Consider the following 21,523-nt stretch of genomic DNA (forward strand, 5'->3'; position numbering starts at 1 on the left):
GAGAGCCTGTCGGCCGGGTGGGAACAGGATGCCAGGCGCCATGCCTTTGGTTGCTGGGTCAGGGGATTCTTGGGGGCTCTGGAGAAAGGGCTGGGAGGTGTGGCTAAGAGCTAAGAGCGGTAACTATACCCTAAGGGATGTTGAGTATCAGTGCTGCGAATAATTGCTTCTTTTTTAGTGTATTTAGAAAAATTTTTTTACTAATAATTGCTTTTACTCTTATATCTAAATAAATAATAAAGTTAAAGTGATTCTGATAAAATATCATTGCTATACAAGCCCCTTCAATATTAAATTAAGAGGTACTCATTTTCTGACCTGTTACAGATGCAGGGGACTATGGATGCTCTGGACCCATTGCCCCAAATAGTATGTTTCCTGCAGAGTGAGACCTATCTCACACTCCAGGCATCACTGCGTCACACTGCAAAAGCTCTTCACACAGGGATAGACGCTGAGGCCCCTCCCTCCACTCCTGTTTTCCCGGTCACTGAGGGCAAGGATTTTCAGATGCTACTATTTACTCAGGTAAGTATTCCAGGCTGTGAGGCGCTTACACAGCTGCCTGCCATCTCTAGAACCCAAATATGTCTGTGTTTCTTTCTTTTTTCTTTCATTCATTAAAACAAGTAATTATTGAAAGTAGATCACTTGTAAAGCATTTAAAGAGCAGAAAGAACAACAGGCCTGGATTCTATCCTCCAGGAATTTTTATGTTCTCCTAGTATAAGTTTTTCCACTGGGAACTCTAGATGCAATTTTTTAGTGCTCCACTTTTATTAAATTGTAATACGTTTTAAAAAAGGGAGAAGATTTGGTTTTAACCCTTTAGAAATTATAAAAATAAGATTTTCAGTCAAATGTATTATGTTGTCTAAGGGAAACAAAAATTCATACACACAGTTTTTTTTATTTTAATAAGGAGTGCAGAATTGGACACCTACGATTTTAGAATACATTTCTTATTGCCATTGCATGACCACCCATCTGTACACAGGGTTATCCTAAGCACAGAAATTAAATGACAACAAAGTATTTGCGGATGTGGATGAAAACATTTTATTCAGAGTCACGGAATTTTAGAACTTCTCAAGACTTCCAAGATCACTCGGTTCAAATCTCAGAGACTGAGCTCCTTACTCAGTGTCACACAGCTCCTTAGGCTACAACTAATAAAGCTTTTCTATACCCAGCACAGCATTCTTTTCTCTACATGACACCAGCAGTGGTTCAATTAGATATGAGAGCTTAATGTTTGAAAAGATACAACAACATCATTGGTTAGAAAAAGACAGACTCATAGATGACACTATTTTAGCCATGAAAGGACACAGATCTCAGGGCACCCATATTTAACTTACAGAGGGGCCAGCAGGGCTCCGTAAGTCACCCAGGACTTGGAAGGTCTGGTTTGAACGTTGTCCCCAGCATTTACTAGCTGTGTGACGAGTCATGTCATTCTGTTAGCTCTCTGAGCCTTCAGTTCTTCGTTGTGAAATGGGAATAAAAATGAACTCAGAGCTGCAGTGTACTCGGTGAGATAGTAACTGAAGTGCTTGACAGTTCCTAGGGACTCGGTAAGCATCCCACTGGTCCCACTGGGAACTTGGTTTAGAAAGCATGAATAGAGAGAAAATGCTGGAAAAACAGAACATTTAGGCTATCAGTTGAATTTCAGGAAAGGATAATGGCATTGGACTAAATGGCTGGGACATGGGCAGGCACTTCTCTTGCTCATAAATTGTTTACTCACATTAGTCATTTAAAGATACCACATAGATTATGAATCAAACAGTATCTGTTTAATATGTCCAAAAAATCTAATCACAGATTCATCCTGAAGGAACCAGATCCTAAAGGAAAACAAACAAACAACAAATGAACCCAATCCAGGGAAACACTATGGAAACTGTTTTGCAATCCTAAGACCATGAATGTCTGAAAGGTGATCAAAACAAAATGCATATTTACTTCAGTCTCATATTCCTATAATTAACGGACAATTTTTTTTAGTTAAAGTTTCTGTTTAAATAAGGAATGAAGATTGGATTACATGGCACAGGGGCCTGCATGCTGGCCGAGAATGTTTTTGCCTCTAAAGGTTCATTTAGGGTCAAATGAGTAGAAACCTGACACCGTCGGTTAACATTTCACCCCAAGCAGTGGTTTAAACTCAATGCTAGTATTACATCTGCAACCATCATGTTAGTGGTTTAAGAAGGCAGCACAGTTCCCATTAGATGTGACCAGTGCCTTTCATTTTACAAATACTGTATTTACACTAAGAGACATAGATATAGCCTCACGGAGGGGAATCCATGGTACTATTTTATTGATTCATTTCTTTGTATTAAAAACGATTCCCAAGGCTCTTCTCTATGAACACGTTAGCTTGACATTCAAGGCCAACCACAATCTGGCACCTCCTACTCTTTATGGAAACTCCTAGCCTAAAGCCTATACTTCCCCACTTTCCAAGCTTTCCTTGGTGTCCTCCCTCAGCTCTGTTGCTCTTCCTCAAGCAGGAGAGCCGACCCAGCTCTCCGTGAAGTCTTGCTTTGCTTTCCAGGCCTGGAAGCTAGTGCTCATTTCCATTCTGAAGGTCTTTTGTCTTAAGCATCTACTTTTATTAGTTAACTTTTCATATGTATGTGATATTAACTCCCAGCTTAGTCTGTATGTGCGTTAGGGCTAATGACAGGTATTTAGATATAACAGGGACTCAAGTATTTGTTGATTAAAATAGTCACACTTAAAATGTGTCATTTTCAACCTTTTAAACAGTACCTGATAAGCCATCTCACCAATTCAAAAGGGTACTCAAGAAATCTTTTCAGACGATAAACAAACATTTACTTCACAAGGGTAATGGGAAAGGCCCATTCCCTTTCAGGAAAATCTAAGGATTAAGACTTTTAAAAGAACATTTGGGACAAAAAGCCATCAGAGACTGATGCTTAAGTCCAAGAAATATTTTAGTTCCTGTAAGAACTCCATGGTGCTGAAGAAAAAAATGTTTGGAATACTATAATTTTCTATCTTTAAATGTCAAGAATGGCAATAAACAAATGAAGCCAATCAAATTTAAGAGAAGAGAAAGTGTATTTCCACTCGTGGTTAATTATTGATATTCGATGTGGGACCATTTTTAGTGTCAATATATTAGATGACAATTTCTTACAGTGAAAAAAGTTCTAAGGATCTTCAAATGGGAGCTAACCCATACACATATTGTAAGTTACTATGCAACTTGTGAATACATTATAACTTATGAATATCATAAAAATGACTTTTTTGTAATAAAGTCTTTCCACATTACTTTTTAGCTTTTTAAGCTCCTGGAAGGCAAGTGATGTATCCCCAGAATTTCTGTGTTCCTCACTGCACTTGTCATTTGTTGGGTAATTAATGGTGTAATATATGCCTAAAATGCCCGAGGTAGGAATTTGAGAGAGAAAAGGGAGAGACATCGTGGATACCTGCAGACAGGTGAGAAGCCTCGCCCTGTGCGGATCCAGTTCTGCCCTGTATAGGACCAGCTACTTATTATTCTTAGGCATCAGCCATCTCTCTTCTGAAATCTGGCTATTCATGCCCACCTCAAATGTTTGCTGTACGGATTAGAAGAAATAATGTAGGTAAGGGTTTTGCACAGTTCAAGTACTTAATACTTTTTTTGGAACATATTTTTAACGTGCCTATATGTACCACGCACTCTTCTAGGTGTTGGGAATTCTAGATCGAACAAAATAAAGTCTTTGCTCTCATGGAGCTTACAGTGTAGGGGGAGGGGACAAATTTACCCATAGGTAGAACATATCAGGTGGAAATACGTACATGCATATGCTATTTTATACAGGGTGGCTAGGGAAGCCTTCTCTGATTAAGACCTGAGAAAGAGTGGGAGGGGGCTTGCAGATGTGTGGGAAAAACTCAGCAAGGAGAGGAAACACCAAGGCAAAGTCCTGGAATAGAAGGCCTGCTTGGCTTGTCTAAGGGAAGGGAAGTGGGCGGGACGGGGTGGGCAGGGTGGGAAAAGCCCCAGGCTAAGGTCATCCAGGCAGCACGGGCCAGAGCACCTGGGACCCACAGGCCTCTCTGTAAGATCTTTGGGTTTTTCAACTACCTATCATTTAGCCAGGTAGGGAGGTAGTATATCTTACACTAGTTTTCGAAATGACAACAGCTTTTTGGTCAAATTACTATTCCCTGCATTTACAAAATTCACCCTTTAATAGATAATTAGGTGAATATTCTATAGCTCTGCTAACAGTGATGGATGTTGGTGAACTTAAAATATTTGAGTTAAATGTTTTTAACTTTGTCTAACAAAGCAATTCCATTTCCTCCATCAAAGCAGCTTAATTTTAAAAGCAAACTCACTTTCTGCTTTTTAAACGGATAGGCCAGTAGCTACTTGCCACTCAGGTTTTGTTTGAAATTCATTTCGTAGTTTCAATACAACTCAAACTTAGAAGTGTTCTTCAGAATTTGTTTGAAGCAAAATTTTCCCCCCTGCAAAAAACGCACTAAGTTCTCACTTAAGTTAAAACACAGTTGACATGATTATAGACATGAAATAGATATTTCAGCCACGTGTCACGCTTACAAGGGTCAGTTTGATGTTAAATAATTTTGTCTACATTATTAATTGAACATGTCATAAAGGGCTAGCAATAAAATGCAGATACAGATTTGGTGGCTGACATTACATAAACCAAATTTTCTGAACTGCAACTGCACTGTTGCAGTTCAGAAAAATTTCTCAAGCAAACCTAAATGTTTGAAATAGATTGTATTGCATGAAAAACCTCGTGCCCAAGGTATGATTACTTCTGCAAGTTTGCAAATATGAGTGTTGACTTTCGCTTTTCCAACTAGGTGCATGCTCCGTGTTTCGTCTCTTTATCGCGGCTTCATTTTATTACTGGATACTGATGCCATCACGAAGCGCTACATCGCAAACAGCGTGCACGTTCCGCTCCCGATTTGGTACCGCCGGTGCTCACTCTTCACGGCAGCCTGGAAGAGCTGGATGCCGCAACGGAGCGGACCCGGGCCCGGAGCGCGCCCCCCGGCCCGGACCCACGACGCACGGCCACCGCCACAGCCACGCCGTCGGGGCGGCAAGGGGCGCCCACGCGAACTCGCTGCTCCTCCGGTTCCTTCCCGCCGCGTGGTTCTCGAGGCAGGAGACCGCTGGGACAGCGGGGGTCGTCGTGCGGGCCCACCAACGACACAGCGGCAGTTGGAGCCCATCGTGAACACGCCCTGCGCAGGAGGACCCGGGGCCGCAGAAACGTTACAGCGCAGGGCCGAGAAACAAGACCCCGCTACTTCCCGCCCCCCGGGGTCCGGTGGCCCGGCCACCGCGCGTGGAGGTCCCCGCACCAGGACCCCTGCGCTCGGCCCGCCCCTCCCCCTCCCGGGGCCGCGCCCCCTCCCCGGCCCCGCCCCACGCAGGCGCGCGCAGGCCCCGCACCTCCCCCTCTGCTCCCGGGGCCCCGGCGGGGGCGGAGCGACCCTCGGAAGGGGCGTGGCCTCCGGCCCCCACGCACGCACGCGCTCTCGGGCCTTACGGCTACGTGTCGGGCCACGTGACGCCCACCCCGAAAGTCCCCTGTGAAGCAACAGGACGATAAAAAAATTTGTTTGGGTGGGGGCGGCGGGGAGGGTGGCGGAGAGGCTTTTAAAGAACTATAGTAGCGGGGGAGAGGATAGGGCTGTGTGGCGGCGAGCGCAGCCCTGGCGCGCCGTGGCTCGTCCCGTTGGGAATCCCTCTCCCGTAACGCTACAGCCAGACCGCGCCCGCCACACGAGCCGGCCCGGCGGCGGGGAGCTAGAGGCGCCGCAGCCCGCGCCCCCGCCCCAGTGGAAAGCACAGCCACCCGGCCCCCTCCCTCGTCCTTCGGCCCAGCACCGGCCCCTCCTTCCGCTCTCGCTCGCCCGGGGCAGCGACCCCGGCCCGGCGCCCAGGCCGGGCTCGCCGTGCGCCGCCTCCGTCACGCCGTCCGCCGCTAGCCCTTCAGGCCGCCCACCCCGCCGGAGGGAGACGGCGCGGCGGCAGCGGCGGCGCCTGGGCCGGGGGGCCGCGGGGGGCGGTGGCTGCGGGAGGAGGAGGAGCGCGCCGGCCGGGCCCAGCTAACGGCCGCCCTGCGCGGCCCCGCCTGCCGCCCGCCCCCCGCCCCCGGCCCTCCCCGCGCCGCCGCCCCTCCCCCCGCGCCGCCGCCGCCGCCGCCGCTGGCAGCGCCGCCTGAACTGAGGCGAACTCCGCCGCCAAGTGAGTGAGGAGGAGGAGGAGGAGGCGAGGAGGAGGAGGAGGAAGAGGAGGAGCGGAGTCAGAGCGCGGCGGCAGCGGCAGAGGCGGCCGCGGCGGAGACCAGCCCAGAGAGACCCCGAGCCCGCGGCAGAGGCGGCGGCTGAACGGGCGCGACCAGCCGAGCGAGAGGCGGCGTCCCGGCTCCTCTTCGTCCGGCGCCGAGCGGCCCGCGCCCGCACTCGGCCCGCGGAGACCCGCCTCCCGCCCGCCGGCCTCGTGAGCGACGCGCCGAGCCGGCGGCCGAGGAGCGGCGGCGGGCCGGGAGCGCGTCGGGCCGCGGGCGGAAAGTGCCTGCGGGGGCGGGGAGAGCGCGGTGAGCGCGCGGTCCGGCCGCCCCGGCGCCCGGCGCGGGAGCGGAGCGGAGCGGGACGCCGAGTCCGGAGCGGCCGGCGGCCGGGGCTCCCCGCCCCTCCCTCCTCTCCGGCGGCGGCGGCGGCGGCGGCGGGCGGAGTGAGCTGCGGAGCCTGGAATATGGTCGGGGAAATGGAAACGAAGGAGAAGCCGAAGCCCACCCCAGATTACCTGATGCAGCTGATGAACGACAAGAAGCTCATGAGCAGCCTGCCCAACTTCTGCGGGATCTTCAACCACCTCGAGCGGCTGCTGGACGAAGGTGAGTCGCCTCGCCGGCCCCTCGAGGCCCGCGCCGGGGCGGCGGCCCCTCTTCCCGGGACCCGACGCCCGCCGGAGTATGGGGAGGGCGGGAAGGTGGCGGCCGGCGGGGACCGTGCGCCTGGGGACGGCGAGGCCCGGGCGGGGCGCGAGGAGGCGGCGCCGAGGCTGGGCTCGCGGGGTGCGGCGGGCGGGCCCCGCTGGCGGGACGCCCCCCCGGACGCGGGGCCCCGGTTCCGGGACCCCTCACCGCCGGCGCCCAAGCCGGGTGCGCTGGGGGAGGCTGCAGGGCCCCCGGCTCCCGGCCCGGCCTCTAGCACCGCGACGGCCCCAAGCTTCGCGGGCCTCCCGGGGAGCAGCCCGGCCTCGCCCGCCCCGCGCCCCGCGGGCGCCTGAAGGACACCGGCCTCGGGGCCGCTCCCGGAGGGGGCCCTCCCAGAGGTCGCCGGCGGCTCCCGGAGTGGGAAGTCCAGTGTGGCTTGTGGTTTTTTTGAAGTTTGTGTAGCTTGGAAGTACTCGAGGGGAGTAGCGTGGGGCTGGTTAATTTAAAGGAATTTCAGAGCCGACCGAAAGTACTGCTGATGCAGCCGAAGGCGAGGACAAAATGACAGCGGAAAGCACTTTTTATCCTTTTGTTTGGGGAAGCGAGAAGTGTTCGGGAGTTGAACTTCACTTTTGGGGGTGGGGGTGTGAACGCGAAATACCGCGAGGACACATGTAAACGTAATCCCGCGTCCGAAAGAACTTCGGCGGAGAGCCTTCTCCCGAGGGCGCCGCTGCCTCGGCTGCTAGGACGGGAAACCAAGACGTTTGAAAGGGCCAAGATAAAAACGAGTAGAAGTTCGCAGCAAAGCTTTGTTGGCGGAGAGCTGTGGCGAGCGAAGAATGACGAGAAGATTAATTTTGGCCAACTCTGGGATTACTTTAACAAGGTCTTAAGCAGTGACCGGGACGATTCGCGTCCGGTGGCTGTGCATTTCTGGGGACGCCTAGGGAAAAACATGACCAACAAAAATGTTTATTTTGAAAATCGAGTAGCGAGGAGTTTCTTCTGCTTAGAAGCATCACCGGAGGACTACTTAAAGAAAACGGAAACTGTGCTTTATAGCGTTGAGCAGGGGATTTTAGATATTTTGGCAAGAATTTTGAGAGATTTTTTACAATAGAGCTGGGGAAAAGGAATCTGAAGGTTAGAGTTGGAATGTCAGGAAAGAACAAAAGACCGGAAATGTCTCCGTGTTAAAAGGTGGTTCAAGAAGAATCCCAGAAACTTTTGTTGTCAAGAAAGTCAGAAACAACTTTAAAAGTACAAAACTATCAGCTATTACTGCGTACTTGCTTTTTTGCCTACATACGTTAAAACATACAGTAGTAGCCCATATTGAAATGGGCTTTTTCCATAGTTGAAACAGCAAATCTGCTAACACGAAATTGTTCCGGAGAAAACCTGAGCTGTCTCTTTAAGGGGTTCTGCTTTTCCTATTTGTGTTGGCATTTGAAAGATTGTGGAGGCAGAAAACTTTCTGGAATGTCAAAAAAAAAAAAAAATTGCTGGAACTCTTAAATTGAGTATTTCCAAATGTGGGCGCTAAGGGGCGCCAGTTATTTTTTTTAAACATGAGAAATGTTTGGAGCAAAATATGTAACATACTCAATTACCTGACCTATATTAAATTTAGTTGAAACTTAAATCATAGGTCATTGCATTTGTCGTTTTGTGTCCACATATGTATTTGAAAACTTTGAAAACACTTTCTTTCAAATTATTGGAACAATTTTATCACACTGCAGAAGTAATACTCTATTTTCTTCTTGGCATATTTTGGTGCAGTTAAAGTTTTGGTAGTATTAGCAAAATTTTTTTTTTCTTTAAGCACAGTTGTACAGAAGGAATCCTTTATAATCATTAAATTGAAAATAGGTTTTGACAGTATTAGGGTTAAAGTTAAATTGCATTCTTTGAATTAAAATGTTGAATTCAATCAAACAGCATAGGAGATTATTAAAAAGTTTGGAAATATTTTCTTCCCATTTGCACTATTTGAAGTAAATAATTTGAGTTTCTCTGATTAGTTCTGAAAGGGTTCTCATTTGTACTTTTATGTTGGTCTGAAATCTCTCAATGATAATTTGGAGTTGGTTCTGTTAAAAAGTTTCTAACCTTTGGTTTGGTAATTTTTAATCTTCTTAATTTAGAATTCCAGTTATGTCATTATTTCTAACAAAGGTTTGTTCGTTTCTCTTCGCCTGAAAATAGTAACCATTTGAGTTTTAAATGTTGGAGACCACTGGTTGAGGATGATATATTCTAAATAACATGTATATTTTTTCCCTTTCATTATGGTTTACTCCATCTCTTGTCTCAGTTCTGTCTTGAGTTTTAGCCTTTTCAACTCCCCAGCGTAAAGATTGCTTCTGTATAATAGCTAGGATGTTTAAAAAGGGGCAGCATAATGACTAGGAAGTTTGATTGTTTTTTATCAGACCAGTACAAACACACAGGAAAAGGGGTTATTCCTTAGTGTGGAATAAGCTGCTTCCTGTAATTGTTAGCCTTATTATAAACGTATTTTGACTTAAGGAAAATATTGGTTTCTGAAGTGCATCACGTTTTATCCGTGCTGGGTGACTTAATTCTGAAATTTGGCAAGTTGTGCTTTACCTCTTTGTGGCCTGTCCTTGTCCCAAATAAATTAATCATGACTTCTGTTTGTGGTTAGGAATTCTAATTTCCTTTGTCCGTATGATTGGCTGAAAAATTGTTTTAAAATTTAGTTAATACTGTAAATTTTATTTTAGTGATTAGTTTAATCGAGTTAAGATACTGTACTTGGTTACAGTAGATGCGTCTTCTGATAATTAGAAGTTTTGAATGAGTAGCAATTTTGAAATATTTTTCAAAAGTAAGCTTTTGAAAAATTTCCTTGTCAGTTTGAGAGTTTTTATTTGGCTGGTTACACATTTGGGATTTCTGTGCTCTAGATTTTTTTGGTTGATTAAAATTTGAATGCTTTAGACTGAACATTTTAATTTTATGCCAAGTTAACCTTTAGCCTATATTTTGACTATGGAGTGTGAACAATCTTTTTTTGTTTTCTGTTTTTTGCGGGGTGGGGGAGGGGTTGTCAGCTTTTTCTCCCAAGTATCGTCAACCTGGTTGATTTTTTAGGTTGTGAATGCATTCTAGGTTGGGCCAGTCGTATGAATGACATAACTTCTGTTGATAATTCCGACACTTAATCCTTCATTGACAATAGAGACGATTACAGATAAAACCAAGGTTTAAAAGTGTTAAACTGCTCTGCCTTTAAAGAGAAGTTTTCCACTGAACCTTGGGACCATCCATCCATGGGAAAGAATAGCTATTACTAGGGTTTGTTTTTTTTTTTGGAAACCTTTCTTTGTCGTGAAAATGAAACTTAAGCAGGAACACAGGAACAGTATTTTAATGCAAATTATTTTAATAAAGTATTGAAATTTAGAATTGAGACGGTGTAAAAGTAAAAATAAAATCAGTTTGACTTAAAAATCCCAAATAGGGGGAAATGGAGATCTAGGGATATTAAAATTAGATTCTGATTTTTCAGTCTTAGGCAGATAACGAAAATTAACGAATATGTAGTGTGGTTTATGAGGAAGGCTAGCCTAAATCTTTTTATTGTGAATAACTGAAAAATCAGTGTGTGGCTCAGAAAAAGTGAGCAAACGTGTAGATTAGAGTCTGCATTACTGATTTGAAAAATTCACTTTTTCATGGTCTTTTTGGAGTGAGGGAGGATGTAAGTTTTCTTTTTGACCTCAATTTATTTTCTCTCCCTGTTCCCTCTCCCTTGAAAATGAGGGCAAAAAATATTTTAAATTAAAATTTGCTTTACTAGTGAACATTTTTCCATGTTAATTTCCATTTGTTATGCATTTACTATTGAATGTATCATTCTCAGTTTTCCTGCACTTCAATTTTCTTTTTTTTTTCTTTAGAAATCTTGATCAGTTTAAAAATTATATGGTGGTTTCTTGGTATTGAGAGGAGTTTTGCTATATAAGTTTACTATAGTTTTGGGTCCCCCCCCCCCCCCGAAGAAGCCTAGTTGACAGTAACCAATATCTGTGACAAGCAGATTTTATTTAAGTTGAAGTAATTAATCTGTTGTTTAGGAGCAAAGGTTGTGTTTTTGTACGCACAATCCTTTGAATTATTAGTAATAAGAAGGAAGCCAGTATTTATAATCAGTTGTTCTTTACATTTTCCTTTTTTCTCCTCACCCAGGAGGTGTCAGCAGCTATAGTAAGGTAATAATGGAAATGATAATTTGTATCACGGGTCATTTACTCAGCATTTATTCTGTATTTTCGAAACTCAACTCCTGTAGGCCGGCTGTGTATTTAGAATGCATGTACATACTGTGATGCAGGTGACTTCTCTTTCTTAACTTTATCTAGTTTACAAGCTTTGTAGTAAATCTGTACTACCAAGGATATGATGTAATTGAGTTCATGGGAATAGGTCTCTGCTAATCACATTTGCTACTGTGTTTTGGTATGAGCACCTTTTCTTAAATGGCTTTGAGAAAATCAAGTGAAAACAAGTTAATTTTACCTTTTCAGTGCTTTGTACCTATCTTATTTCTGTGATTATCCCCCTAGTAGTCACAGTCCTGAAGCTGATTGAAGTGCATCAGTTTTCCATAAGAACAAATGGTTTTTGGTTTACTTCTTAAGAGAAATAGATTCCTGCAACAGAAGACATGACGTGGACCCCTCCTTGCCTTTCCTGAGCATGATTCCGATGCTCGTTTTTTGAGGCCTGTGTAAGGTTTTTGATTTGTTTTTTTACTCTTTTGGTATTAAGAGAATTACACCAGTGTGATTGTAAGGGCAGCTTTTTATAATCTGACTGGAACTGTATTTTAATTTACTTGAGAATTCAGTGCTGTTAATACACTTTGATTTATAGTGGTGCAATTGTAAGTAAGACTTGCTTTATTCAGTTGGAGATGTTGGAAGTGCTATGCCATTGTTAGGATTTATTTTTTGATTAAGGAGCCTACTGAGGGATTTTCTGTTACTTATATGTCAGCTGTTGTGAAGATATGCAAGGATCTATTTTAGGGTCAAGGGAAGGGGATAGTGCATGGGCCCATGCCAAGAAGTCATAATTAGAATTAGGTACCAATTTTTTACTTACATGATTGACAGGACTTAGTCATTTTCTCCGGCCCCTCCTTTTTTGACATGAAGACAGTTCAGTGTGAATTTTAAGTGCAATAATGTATTTTTTTCTTAATGAGAACTTTTAGGAAATGCTTATATCCTTTTTTTTTGAATTAGCATTTCAGTTTTGGGACTCAAAATAGCTAGATTGTTTGATGTCCAAGTAAGATTTTTACAGCTTTATTTTCATTTAACAGAAAGCAAAAATAGCATTAAACTCTTGCAAAAATAGCATTAAACTTTTCATAGTGAGTACAGTTTGTTTTGTTAGTGTGACTGTGTTATGAAATTTGACTATAAATATAACCCCAGCCTGTGTTAGGTACTACTCTCTATGTAGTTACCATCATACTTAACATTGTAATATTATTATCTCTTTTTGTGTCTGTCTTCCTTGTTAGAGTTAGTTCCTTGAAGGTGGCCACCTTATAGCCTGGCACATGTATGATCTCAGATGTTTGTTGAATTAATAAAGAGGTTCACACTTTAAATCCTTTTCTCATTTCTAATTTCTCTAAAACGTGGGATTAAGCAGGTAGTTTTGGCAATTAGAAAAAAGGTACGTGTATTTTTTTCTTAAAGGTGGTATTTTTTAGAAATCTTAGAATATTTTTTGCAGTACTTGCCCTCAAGGAGCCTAATCTTAATTTTACTTGACTACCATTGATATGACTGAGAATTAGAAAGATAAAATTGCTTTACTTAAGCAGTAATTTCTAGCCAGTCCTTATACAAAGTATATCGGTCCATAAGTATATCAGTACTCGTCTCAGCTCTTGAAAGTTTTGGCATTTATGGAATTATATAGGTGAACCTTCGTCTAGTCAATTACCTATAAAAGTCAACATTCAATGGATACTTAGTTCTTGTACTCTGCAAAGCACAATAAATATGAAAGATTCCTTGTCCCTAAGTGCTGCTTTGATGTGCTCAGGATAAATTAAGGACTGTTTGAATTGTTTTAGTTTAGAGGAAAGCTGAGTATAAACATAGGTGGCTGTTACAGTAATTTAACACAAATAGCGATTTTTAAACACAGGTGTTTCTTAAAGCTAATTTGAAACTGTGCCGTTACTTAGAAGACTGATAAATTGACATTTTCAGTTATCTGAAATTTAACCCTCTTAAAAGGAGTTTACTTTTCTGTTTTAGCCTTAACAGTGTTTTCAAATAAATCTGTCAGGAGTTTTTAACAAATATATAGCTTGTCAAAGTTAAGTAATTTATCCAGAATTCTTGTAATTAATGAGGCAGTGACTGTATTTAATGTATTCAACATTTCCTCAGTTTTCTAAAGCAGAAACTCTTAGTTTGAAAACCCAGCAATCCTATCAAGTCTAATAAAATAAAATTGTGTTTATGTTCATAATGTTGCTTTATGTATTGATTCTAACCTACATATTTTATTAAACTAAATTTTGAGGCTGGTGAAATGAATCAGTTTACTGTAACATTTCTATCACATTACTTACAAAACAGAATTTGTCAATTTGGATGCTTTTCAAGGGTGTTGAAGTCTCAGAAAAACATCAAAATGCCATTAAACCCATGAAGTGGTCCTATGCTGTATGGCCATGGTAATAAGGAAAGAGTGTGTGTGATCACATGTGTGCAAGCATGCATGTATGTGAAGGGAGCCATGCAGTGAATGTGAGCTGGCCTTGAAATCCTTGGGGATTGGGTGCTAGGGATGGTGAAGTTCAGAGCAAGGAAGGTTTTCAAAGTAACATCTGCCTGGCCTCAGGATTGAAATGATTATATATCAACAGTGGAAAATGGAGTGCGTCTTAAATAAACACCTGGCTTTGGGCTTTTGTGCAGGATGAGTTGTAAAGATTGGGCATGATCACCTGGTCAGTTGCAGATTATTGGAGGAACCTGTGGCTTTTAAGCTCATTTAATAGTTTAAAATATATAGGAAAAATGAAAAATATATAACATACATGTATTTATTACATTAAAGAGAAAGGAAAGCACTGGTAAAAAGCACACTCTTAGGCAGGCTTTATTTGGAGCCTTGTTTTCGTTACTTCAGTGTCATATACTATTTTACAGGGTCTCAAAATTCTTTTACAAAGAGTGTTTGAAGAGGTGTGTATGTGAAAAGAACTAGAAGAAATACAAAACATTTCTTCTTAGATGCAGTTGAGTATAAGGCATATTAAAGTAATACCAGAAGTTCATGGCATTTCAGAGCTACCAGGGTCCCGAGAGTTTGGGGGATGAGGTCTTCATTTCATAGGTGCAGAGACCGAGGTATGGAGAGGTTGTGACTTGTCCACATCACAAAGCAAGGTGATCTGTTTGGTGACTGTGCCACTCCCTGAGCGGTACTAGAGAAGAAGAATGCAGCCAAGTACTAGAAAACCGCTGCCTCAGGTTGTGAACATGAAGGAAAAAAAAGCAAATGGGGGTTTTGCTAATTCTGTGATATGTTGGAGTTGAGCAAAATGCTGGTCAAATTTTCGGAGCTAATATAAATATATATATATACACACACATCTTTTACTGGTAAATCTTTATGATAGTTAAAGGGCTAAAAATAAGAAAGTAAAGGCGTTTTAAGAGGCTTTCAACTCATTCACTTAAACTTCTTAGTAACCAAAGGATAGAACTTTAGCTCTTAAAATAACATGGTACAAATAAATCTAGTGAATATTTAGTATTGTTGATCTTTTTATTACTATTTTAAATAACTACTCAAGAGGAAAAAACATTTCTGACTGGAAGGTTTTATTTAGAGGTTTAATATTGCTAGGTGATTCGAGTCAGGAATGTATACACTTGTATCAGTTTTAGGTTGGCATAGGGTAGTTAAAAGCATAGGTAGGCAACTAAATAAAGCCAGCCAAGAGGTGGATGATGATGAATCGAGTGGAAATAATGCTGCACTGGGTAGCTCCTACATCCCATTCCCGATGCCCACATCTGGAGCATCCACTGTTTCTTTCAAGTATATGCAAAAGAATTAAGTATAAACCACAGTTACTTGTTTGCTGTGTTACAGTAATTGTATCATTCTGATAGAATTGATTAGAAGAAATAAAAAATTTCTGACCAAGGCCAAATATAAATTACTCTGAAATTAACTGCCCCTAATCCTTTATTGGTGTTGCTTCTGTCACCATTGTTGCAGTGATGCCTCCATTGTTATGACGTATTCAAGTGTTGACTCTGTGTGTGTGTGCATGTGTACACAAGTGAGCCAGCATAAAGATGAAAATGGATTCCAGTTTCTGTCCACATGCTAATGAGACTGTGTTGCAAAGGAGTAACAGTTCTTTGACAAATAGACCTGGGATTTAATCATGACTTGCAGTTAACTGATTAGTTTGGTGGTCTTGGACATATAGGTAACCTTTCTGAACCTCAGCTTCTTCATCTGTAAATTGAGTTATCAACTGCTCTGCCAAACTTCCAATCAGAATACTCAGAGGCTGGAGAATATTATATGCAAGAGCTTCGTAGACTATAAGGCTGCATCATCTAACCTCTGTCAGCATTTTAAGGTTGTTTCTGATAGGATGGACAAGCAGGTAAGCAAAGCAGTTTGTAGAGAATGAGAGAAGAGAAAAACGGAGAAAGGTAATTTATCCATATGCGCATCGCCTAATTTTTGTGTGCAGGAGGATCATTCACTACTAACATGCTGAAAGTTCAGAAGAAGTCACTTTGAGCTGAAGTGTCTAGTAAGGTTGTTTTGAGAAGTGGAACCTGGGTTGGCCTTCATAGGTGAATGGTATTATTAATCGGTATTTAATGAGGTGAATGGGGGGGTGAAGGATGTTCCAGCAGAAGAGAAAAGTGCAGTGGTGTCAGAACAGTAGTGATGGGAGATTGAAAGACTTTCAGAAAGTGTGTTTAGATGAAGTTACTTGGAATGGCAAATGCATATAGAGAAGTAGTGAGAATTAGAAGAGCAGAGCCAGAAGACTCATGCAGGGCTATATTGTGATGGGCCTTGAATGCCAGGGTAAGTAAATAGTTCACCTTTTATTCTGAGTTTTGTAAGGAACCATCGATGGCTTGGGTTATATCTGGGTGCCGTCATGAAATCTTTGGGGGTAAACTAAGAAGAGTGTATAGAACATATGGATTTAAGAAAGTAGAATTTGGATACAATGTGGAGAGTTAAGAGATAAGGGAATTTAAAGAAATTGTTATACTTTCTCGAAATATTTAACAAAAATATATTTTGATCTTTCTGCACTTTAGATTTAAACTCTAGAGTTTTTTTAAAAAATGGTGTTTATCTAAAAATAAACAGGCATACAAATTATTTTTTCTTTACCCATAAGTCCCTAGGTATCTCTTTAAAAACTAGCAGTATTTTACATAGTGACTTCACACCGAACAAAATGGATTAATCATACAACTAATATAATAACCAGTCCACATTCAGATCTCTGTAGTTGTCCCCAAAATATTCTTTGTGACCGAACTGGCTTGTGCAAATCAGAATCTGACTCAGGACCATTCATTGAATCTGGGTGTTAGGACTTGAAGTCTCTTAAATCTAGAACCATCCCCCTTTTTTTTTTAATGACATTAATGTAACTTTCTTGTCACTGGGCTTGTTCCTTTATGTCATCTGTATCTATTACTTTGGCAGTTAGATCTAAAGAATTGGACAGGTTCCAGTATAATGTCATAGGGGATACTGTGTATTTAGTGTTGCATCGCTCTGGGGGCACAGTTCTGGTTCTACTGTTAGTGAACCTAAAATTGATAATCTGGGTTAGAGTGGAGATAGACTGATCTTTCCACTGTAAAGTTAAGTGCTCTTTAAAAGGTAAAGCTTTCTTTCATCAGCAAGGGAATATTACTATTATATAATAAGTTCCTAATGGAAAAGTCAGATCGGTGCTTATTCTTATTAATTATTGGTTTGTTGTCAGAGTAAAGTGTTGGTTTCCTAGCTGGCTCAAAGGGTGACTAATGAATTTTTTCTGTGTTTCATGATAATCATTATGGGCTCATGGATCTTCATAGACTCACTGCAGTTAATATTCTTTTTGATATTCAGGTTTTCACAATTTTGGCCTGTGATAATCTAACTGGCTCTTGTGTCTTTTGAAATCTTCCTTGCTTTTTGGGACAGTTTGATGCCCCAAGCTCACCTGCCCCACAGCTAGAATTAATTCTTTCTCCAAGGTTCTTTTTAATGGAAATGGTATTAGAGATGTGAATTTAGGCGCCAGACATGTTGATTTCTGTCAGGGTGAGGTTACATCCAGGCCATTGGCCATTTTCTGAGCTAGACAGTATCGTTTTTAAATTCATGAATTCATGTTTGTATTTTCAATTCAATTTTAACATTATATCTAATTTTATAATCATATCTTTCTTTTTTTGCCAACACCAAAATATCATGGTTTCTGACAATGACAGAATTACTTATTTACTTGATCCTACAATGTAGAGAACATACTTTCAAAATAATATTACTAATAATAGTAAAACTACTGAACATGTTTAAATGTTTTTTATACATTTTAGACACATTACAGATTATAGGTAGAACCAGTGACCTCTTGTTCTTCTGATTGTGATTTTCTTCCTTCTTTCTTTGGCTTTATTCTATCTATAGGGTTTTTTTTTTTTCCTACCAAATCTTGTTTTTGACCTTTTGATGATGTCATTTATTAGCTAAGTTCTTTTCTTGTTATACTGACTGTTTCTATTAGCTGTTACCCCATGTCTAGCAGAAATTAGAGGAGAATATATTTTATAATCAGGGGTTAGTGAGTATGTATATTTATGGAGGTAAGATCCAGAGAGTTAACTTAAAAGGAGAAGGTTGTGCTGTTCAGGCTAGTGATTTGTATCTTAAGCCTGAAGGGCAGGAAGAGAAGAGAACATAGCAGGCGAAGTGTTTTAATTTAGTAAATTCTTCTGAATAATATCGGTAAAAGGATAAGGATAGCCCTTTAGGCTTTAAAGTTCCTGTGAGTTAGAGAAAAATCCTTAGGTAGAAATTAAGTATTAAAGTTTTATTTCTAAGTAGTTGCAAAATCTCTACTGTAAAGTTTTTGTCCTTAAGACCTTTTGGTAGTAAGGAAGTTATGTTCCAGCAGATGGAGATATTAGTACACAAAAGACAGTGTTTAGTGATTAAAATGTGTTGAGAAATAACCCTCTTGCCAGAATAGGAAAATTTTCTCCTCTAAATTGTAAGGGAAGAGTTGCTGAGGAATGTAACAAATATTGGTTATTGACTTTATTAATATTTGGGGTGGTATGTAAATCAGTTGTGGTATTTCTTTAAATAATTTGTCTTTTTAAGAGACTGTGTTAGCTATAGAAAATATATAAAATATGACTGGTTTAGGACATTGGATTGATTACAGCAGTTTTCTGAAATACAGTTTTCACCTTTACAGCTTCGTTGTTTGAAGAGTTTTTGTTTGTTTTGGAAGGGGACTAAGTCTGTTTAAAGGTATTCTGTTTGTATACTATCTTTGCAATTCTAAAATCTTTAACCAGGTAATTGATTTCTGTTTATTAATCTAAGTAAGAAAAAAAAAGTGTGCCATAGTTTACCATTGCATGATAAAGTTCTTTTGGAGATTATAGTTTTACTATAGTAATAAAAAATTATCAGCAGTAAAAAGGTAATCTTATCTCAGTTTATTATAGTTTATAGCATTCCTTGTCAGTTTTTTTGGTTAGGTAAATATTATATATTTTGCTTTAATACTGCCTTGCAATTGTTAAAGAAATATTGCTTATTTAAGTTCCTTCTTAGGAACTTTTTGATTTGTGGAAGTATGTGTTTCGTTAATAATTAATGCATTTAAATTATATTTTTCTAGTTATACTGAGGTTTTTTTAAATTGCCAAGTCAATCATAAAATACCATTTTTCCTTCCATCGCTTGAAGTCAGACATGGGAGAAGAATAGATATATTATCTTTGTTTATATGTAGAGGACCAGGGAAGAAGAGATCTACTGTGGTACCTTTGTAGAACTGTTAATAACTTGCATTTTACTTTTTCCCCAGACTGTTCTTTCTCTCCATTTTGTCATTCTTGAAATGTAGAGAATTGAAGATGCAAACTTTTTTTTTTTTTTTTTTTTGGCCACGCTGCACGGCTTGCAGGATCTCAGTTCCCCGACCAGGGATCGAACCCGGCAGTGAAAGCACCTAGTCCTAACCACTGGACGGCCAGGGATTTCCCCTAGATGCAAACATTCTAAATTTACCTTTCACAACAGGGTGGTTTGTAGTCTCTGAATCCTGGGAAAGGTGGTGGTGTGAGGGCAGAGGGTTATCATAGCATACTGTCTTTGAACCTTAATGTGAATTTTTATTTTTCAGGGGAAGATTTTGTGTATACATTCTGAAGACAGTTTCTTATAGTCATTTGAGAGTTTATGAGAATCTTAAATATCTTCCTCCTAGTAATCATTAAAAATGTATTGTTATAAGGAATTAGACACATGTATTCTTATCATAACAAGTACTCTTCATCTCATAGAAAAAAAATAAAATGTATCAATTAAAAAATGAAAATCACCCATAAATCAGTGATAGTGACTCTTAACATTTTTGGTGAATTTCCTTCCATTCTTTTATCCCCCCCTCTATTTATGGATATGACAACACTGGGATCCTATTTTAATAGTATCACTGAGTGTGTTTTTTTTTAATAAATTACATCATGAGCATTTTCCCTGCCGTTTTATATCCTTTAACAACATAATTTTTATGGTAACATAGTTCGTCTTACAGAGGTCTGTTAAATTTATTAACTCTTCTCTATTGGACGTATCATTTTGCTTTCAGGAAGTTGTGTGGTGATAATATCAGTGGTTTCAGAAGTTTATTACTTACTGTTTAAAAAGCCTTAAGCTACTGAGTGTTGTAACTGGGCCCTGTGAATACCGAACTCTTTTATTTCTGTAATGTGGTAATTGGAAATCAGCATTTTATGCTGCATTCCAGTAAAGTGATTGCTCTTATGTGACATGCAATTTTTGAGTAATGTCAGAGTTGCATATTTCACATATTAGCTTTTAACGACTTAACATATTTATTTGAAAGTTTTTATTCTATTTGCAAATATTTGAATGCATACTATGTGTGGGATGTTAGGAGGAGTACAACAAGGCTTCAGATTCATTCCATATCTTCAAGTTGTCTGAGTAGTAGGGTGGATAGCATGAAATAAAAGTAATATAAACTAGAGGGGACTAAAGACTTGCTAAAGAGGTCACTTTAGGGTAGGGAGATTATGGAATGTTGCAGGAAAAGAGGTAAAAAACTTCACCTGGCTCTTGAAAGATAAGATTGAAGCGGTGAAAAGGTAAGGGAGTAGTGCTGTAGACAAAGGGAACGCTATCCTTGAATGTGAGAACATTTCGTAGGAAAAAGAAAGTAATTCTCTACTGTAGAAAAGCTTAAATGCCTGGATTTTAGATTCTGTCCTTTTGATAATGGGAGACCCATTTAAGGTTTTTCCTTTTATATCTTTCTCTTAGTTGATTTTTTCATTTATCTGCCTCCATATTTATGTTTAATGTATATTAATGTGACGGATAGCTATGCTTGCTACAGATTTTCAGATTTTCAGATTTTCTTGACTTATTTACCCCCCACCCCAGTATTTTGCCACTTCACTACTTCTCCTTCTAATCTACACATACCTACTTTGGCTGGCTTTCTGTTCTGTTGTACTGGTACATTTGGATTTACTGAGCCTTTTATTACGATGCCTTTTGTTTTATTTTTTTTCTGTATGTGTCTGTTGGTGATTGTGTTGGGTTTAGGTGCATGGGGGAAGAGGTACATCTGGATTAGTGAGTGTGATTTCTAGAATGGTGAGTCTAAGCTGTGTACTAAAGGTGAGTTGCTGGCATCTCTTGGTCCGTATGTGTGGTATGGGTCTTTGTCTTATGCTTGCCTTTCATCATCCTCTCCATTTGCGTTTGCTCTAATGGCTTGAAAGACTGAGCTCTTAGGTTGGAGGGGAGAGATTGAAGATCTGCTAATTTAACTGTGGTTTGATGGAGGCTTTAGGGAAGTGTTTTTGAAAACCGTTCCATGTGATACTGGCTTCTTGAAGTGGTCTGAGAACAGAAGGGTTCTGTAGTCAAAGAAGTGCTGCGTATTCTTTTGTGTTGATACGTTAAATATCCAGGACCTGCAGTCAAGAATTTTCTGAAATTGCTTGGTAAAGGAATGCCGTTTTTTCTTTTCTTCTTGGAACTAGTGGTGTGAGGATATATTATGGGACATATTAGAGAGATGATAAGACCTGTGGATCTAGAGAGAGGAAGGTTTAAATAATAATTGGGAATCTTAATTTTGAATGAGAATGCTGGTTCAAGTCAGTTCAAAGTACCCTTTGAAAAGATAGTTAAATTTCTTTTAGTTT

The 21,523-nt window shown here is 40.8% G+C and overlaps 2 protein-coding genes across 6 annotated transcripts in view; both read left to right on the top strand.

Annotated features, from left to right (window-relative positions):
• The first annotated feature begins 6,304 nt into the window (after positions 1-6,304).
• The window catches only part of QKI (QKI, KH domain containing RNA binding), a 139,862-nt gene continuing 124,643 nt past the window's right edge, over positions 6,305-21,523 (top strand). For 2 of the 5 annotated variants that reach the window (XM_081250642.1, XM_081250643.1), the window contains exon 1: positions 6,305-6,932. In XM_081250642.1, coding sequence (XP_081106768.1) covers positions 6,791-6,932 — 142 coding nt within the window. In that variant the 5' untranslated portion in view covers positions 6,305-6,790. The remainder of the gene's footprint in view (positions 6,933-21,523) is intronic. The other 3 variants (XR_014017172.1, XM_081250641.1, XM_081250644.1) reach the window with 2 other exon arrangements.
• On the top strand, positions 6,939-13,553 carry LOC308625962 (uncharacterized protein). The gene is made up of 2 exons (XM_081250649.1): positions 6,939-8,177; positions 11,651-13,553. The coding sequence occupies exon 1, from the start codon at positions 7,011-7,013 to the stop codon at positions 7,434-7,436; it is 426 nt and encodes a 141-aa protein (XP_081106775.1). The 5' UTR covers positions 6,939-7,010; the 3' UTR covers positions 7,437-8,177; positions 11,651-13,553.

This window comes from Mesoplodon bidens (assembly GCF_964165515.1).
Source record: "Mesoplodon bidens genome assembly, chromosome: 12".
Lineage (NCBI taxonomy): Eukaryota > Metazoa > Chordata > Mammalia > Artiodactyla > Ziphiidae > Mesoplodon > Mesoplodon bidens.

Bases quoted from the DNA above. Each gene is read 5' to 3' on its own strand.
- LOC308625962 (XM_081250649.1), top strand. From the start codon at position 7,011: ATGGGGAGGGCGGGAAGGTGGCGGCCGGCGGGGACCGTGCGCCTGGGG.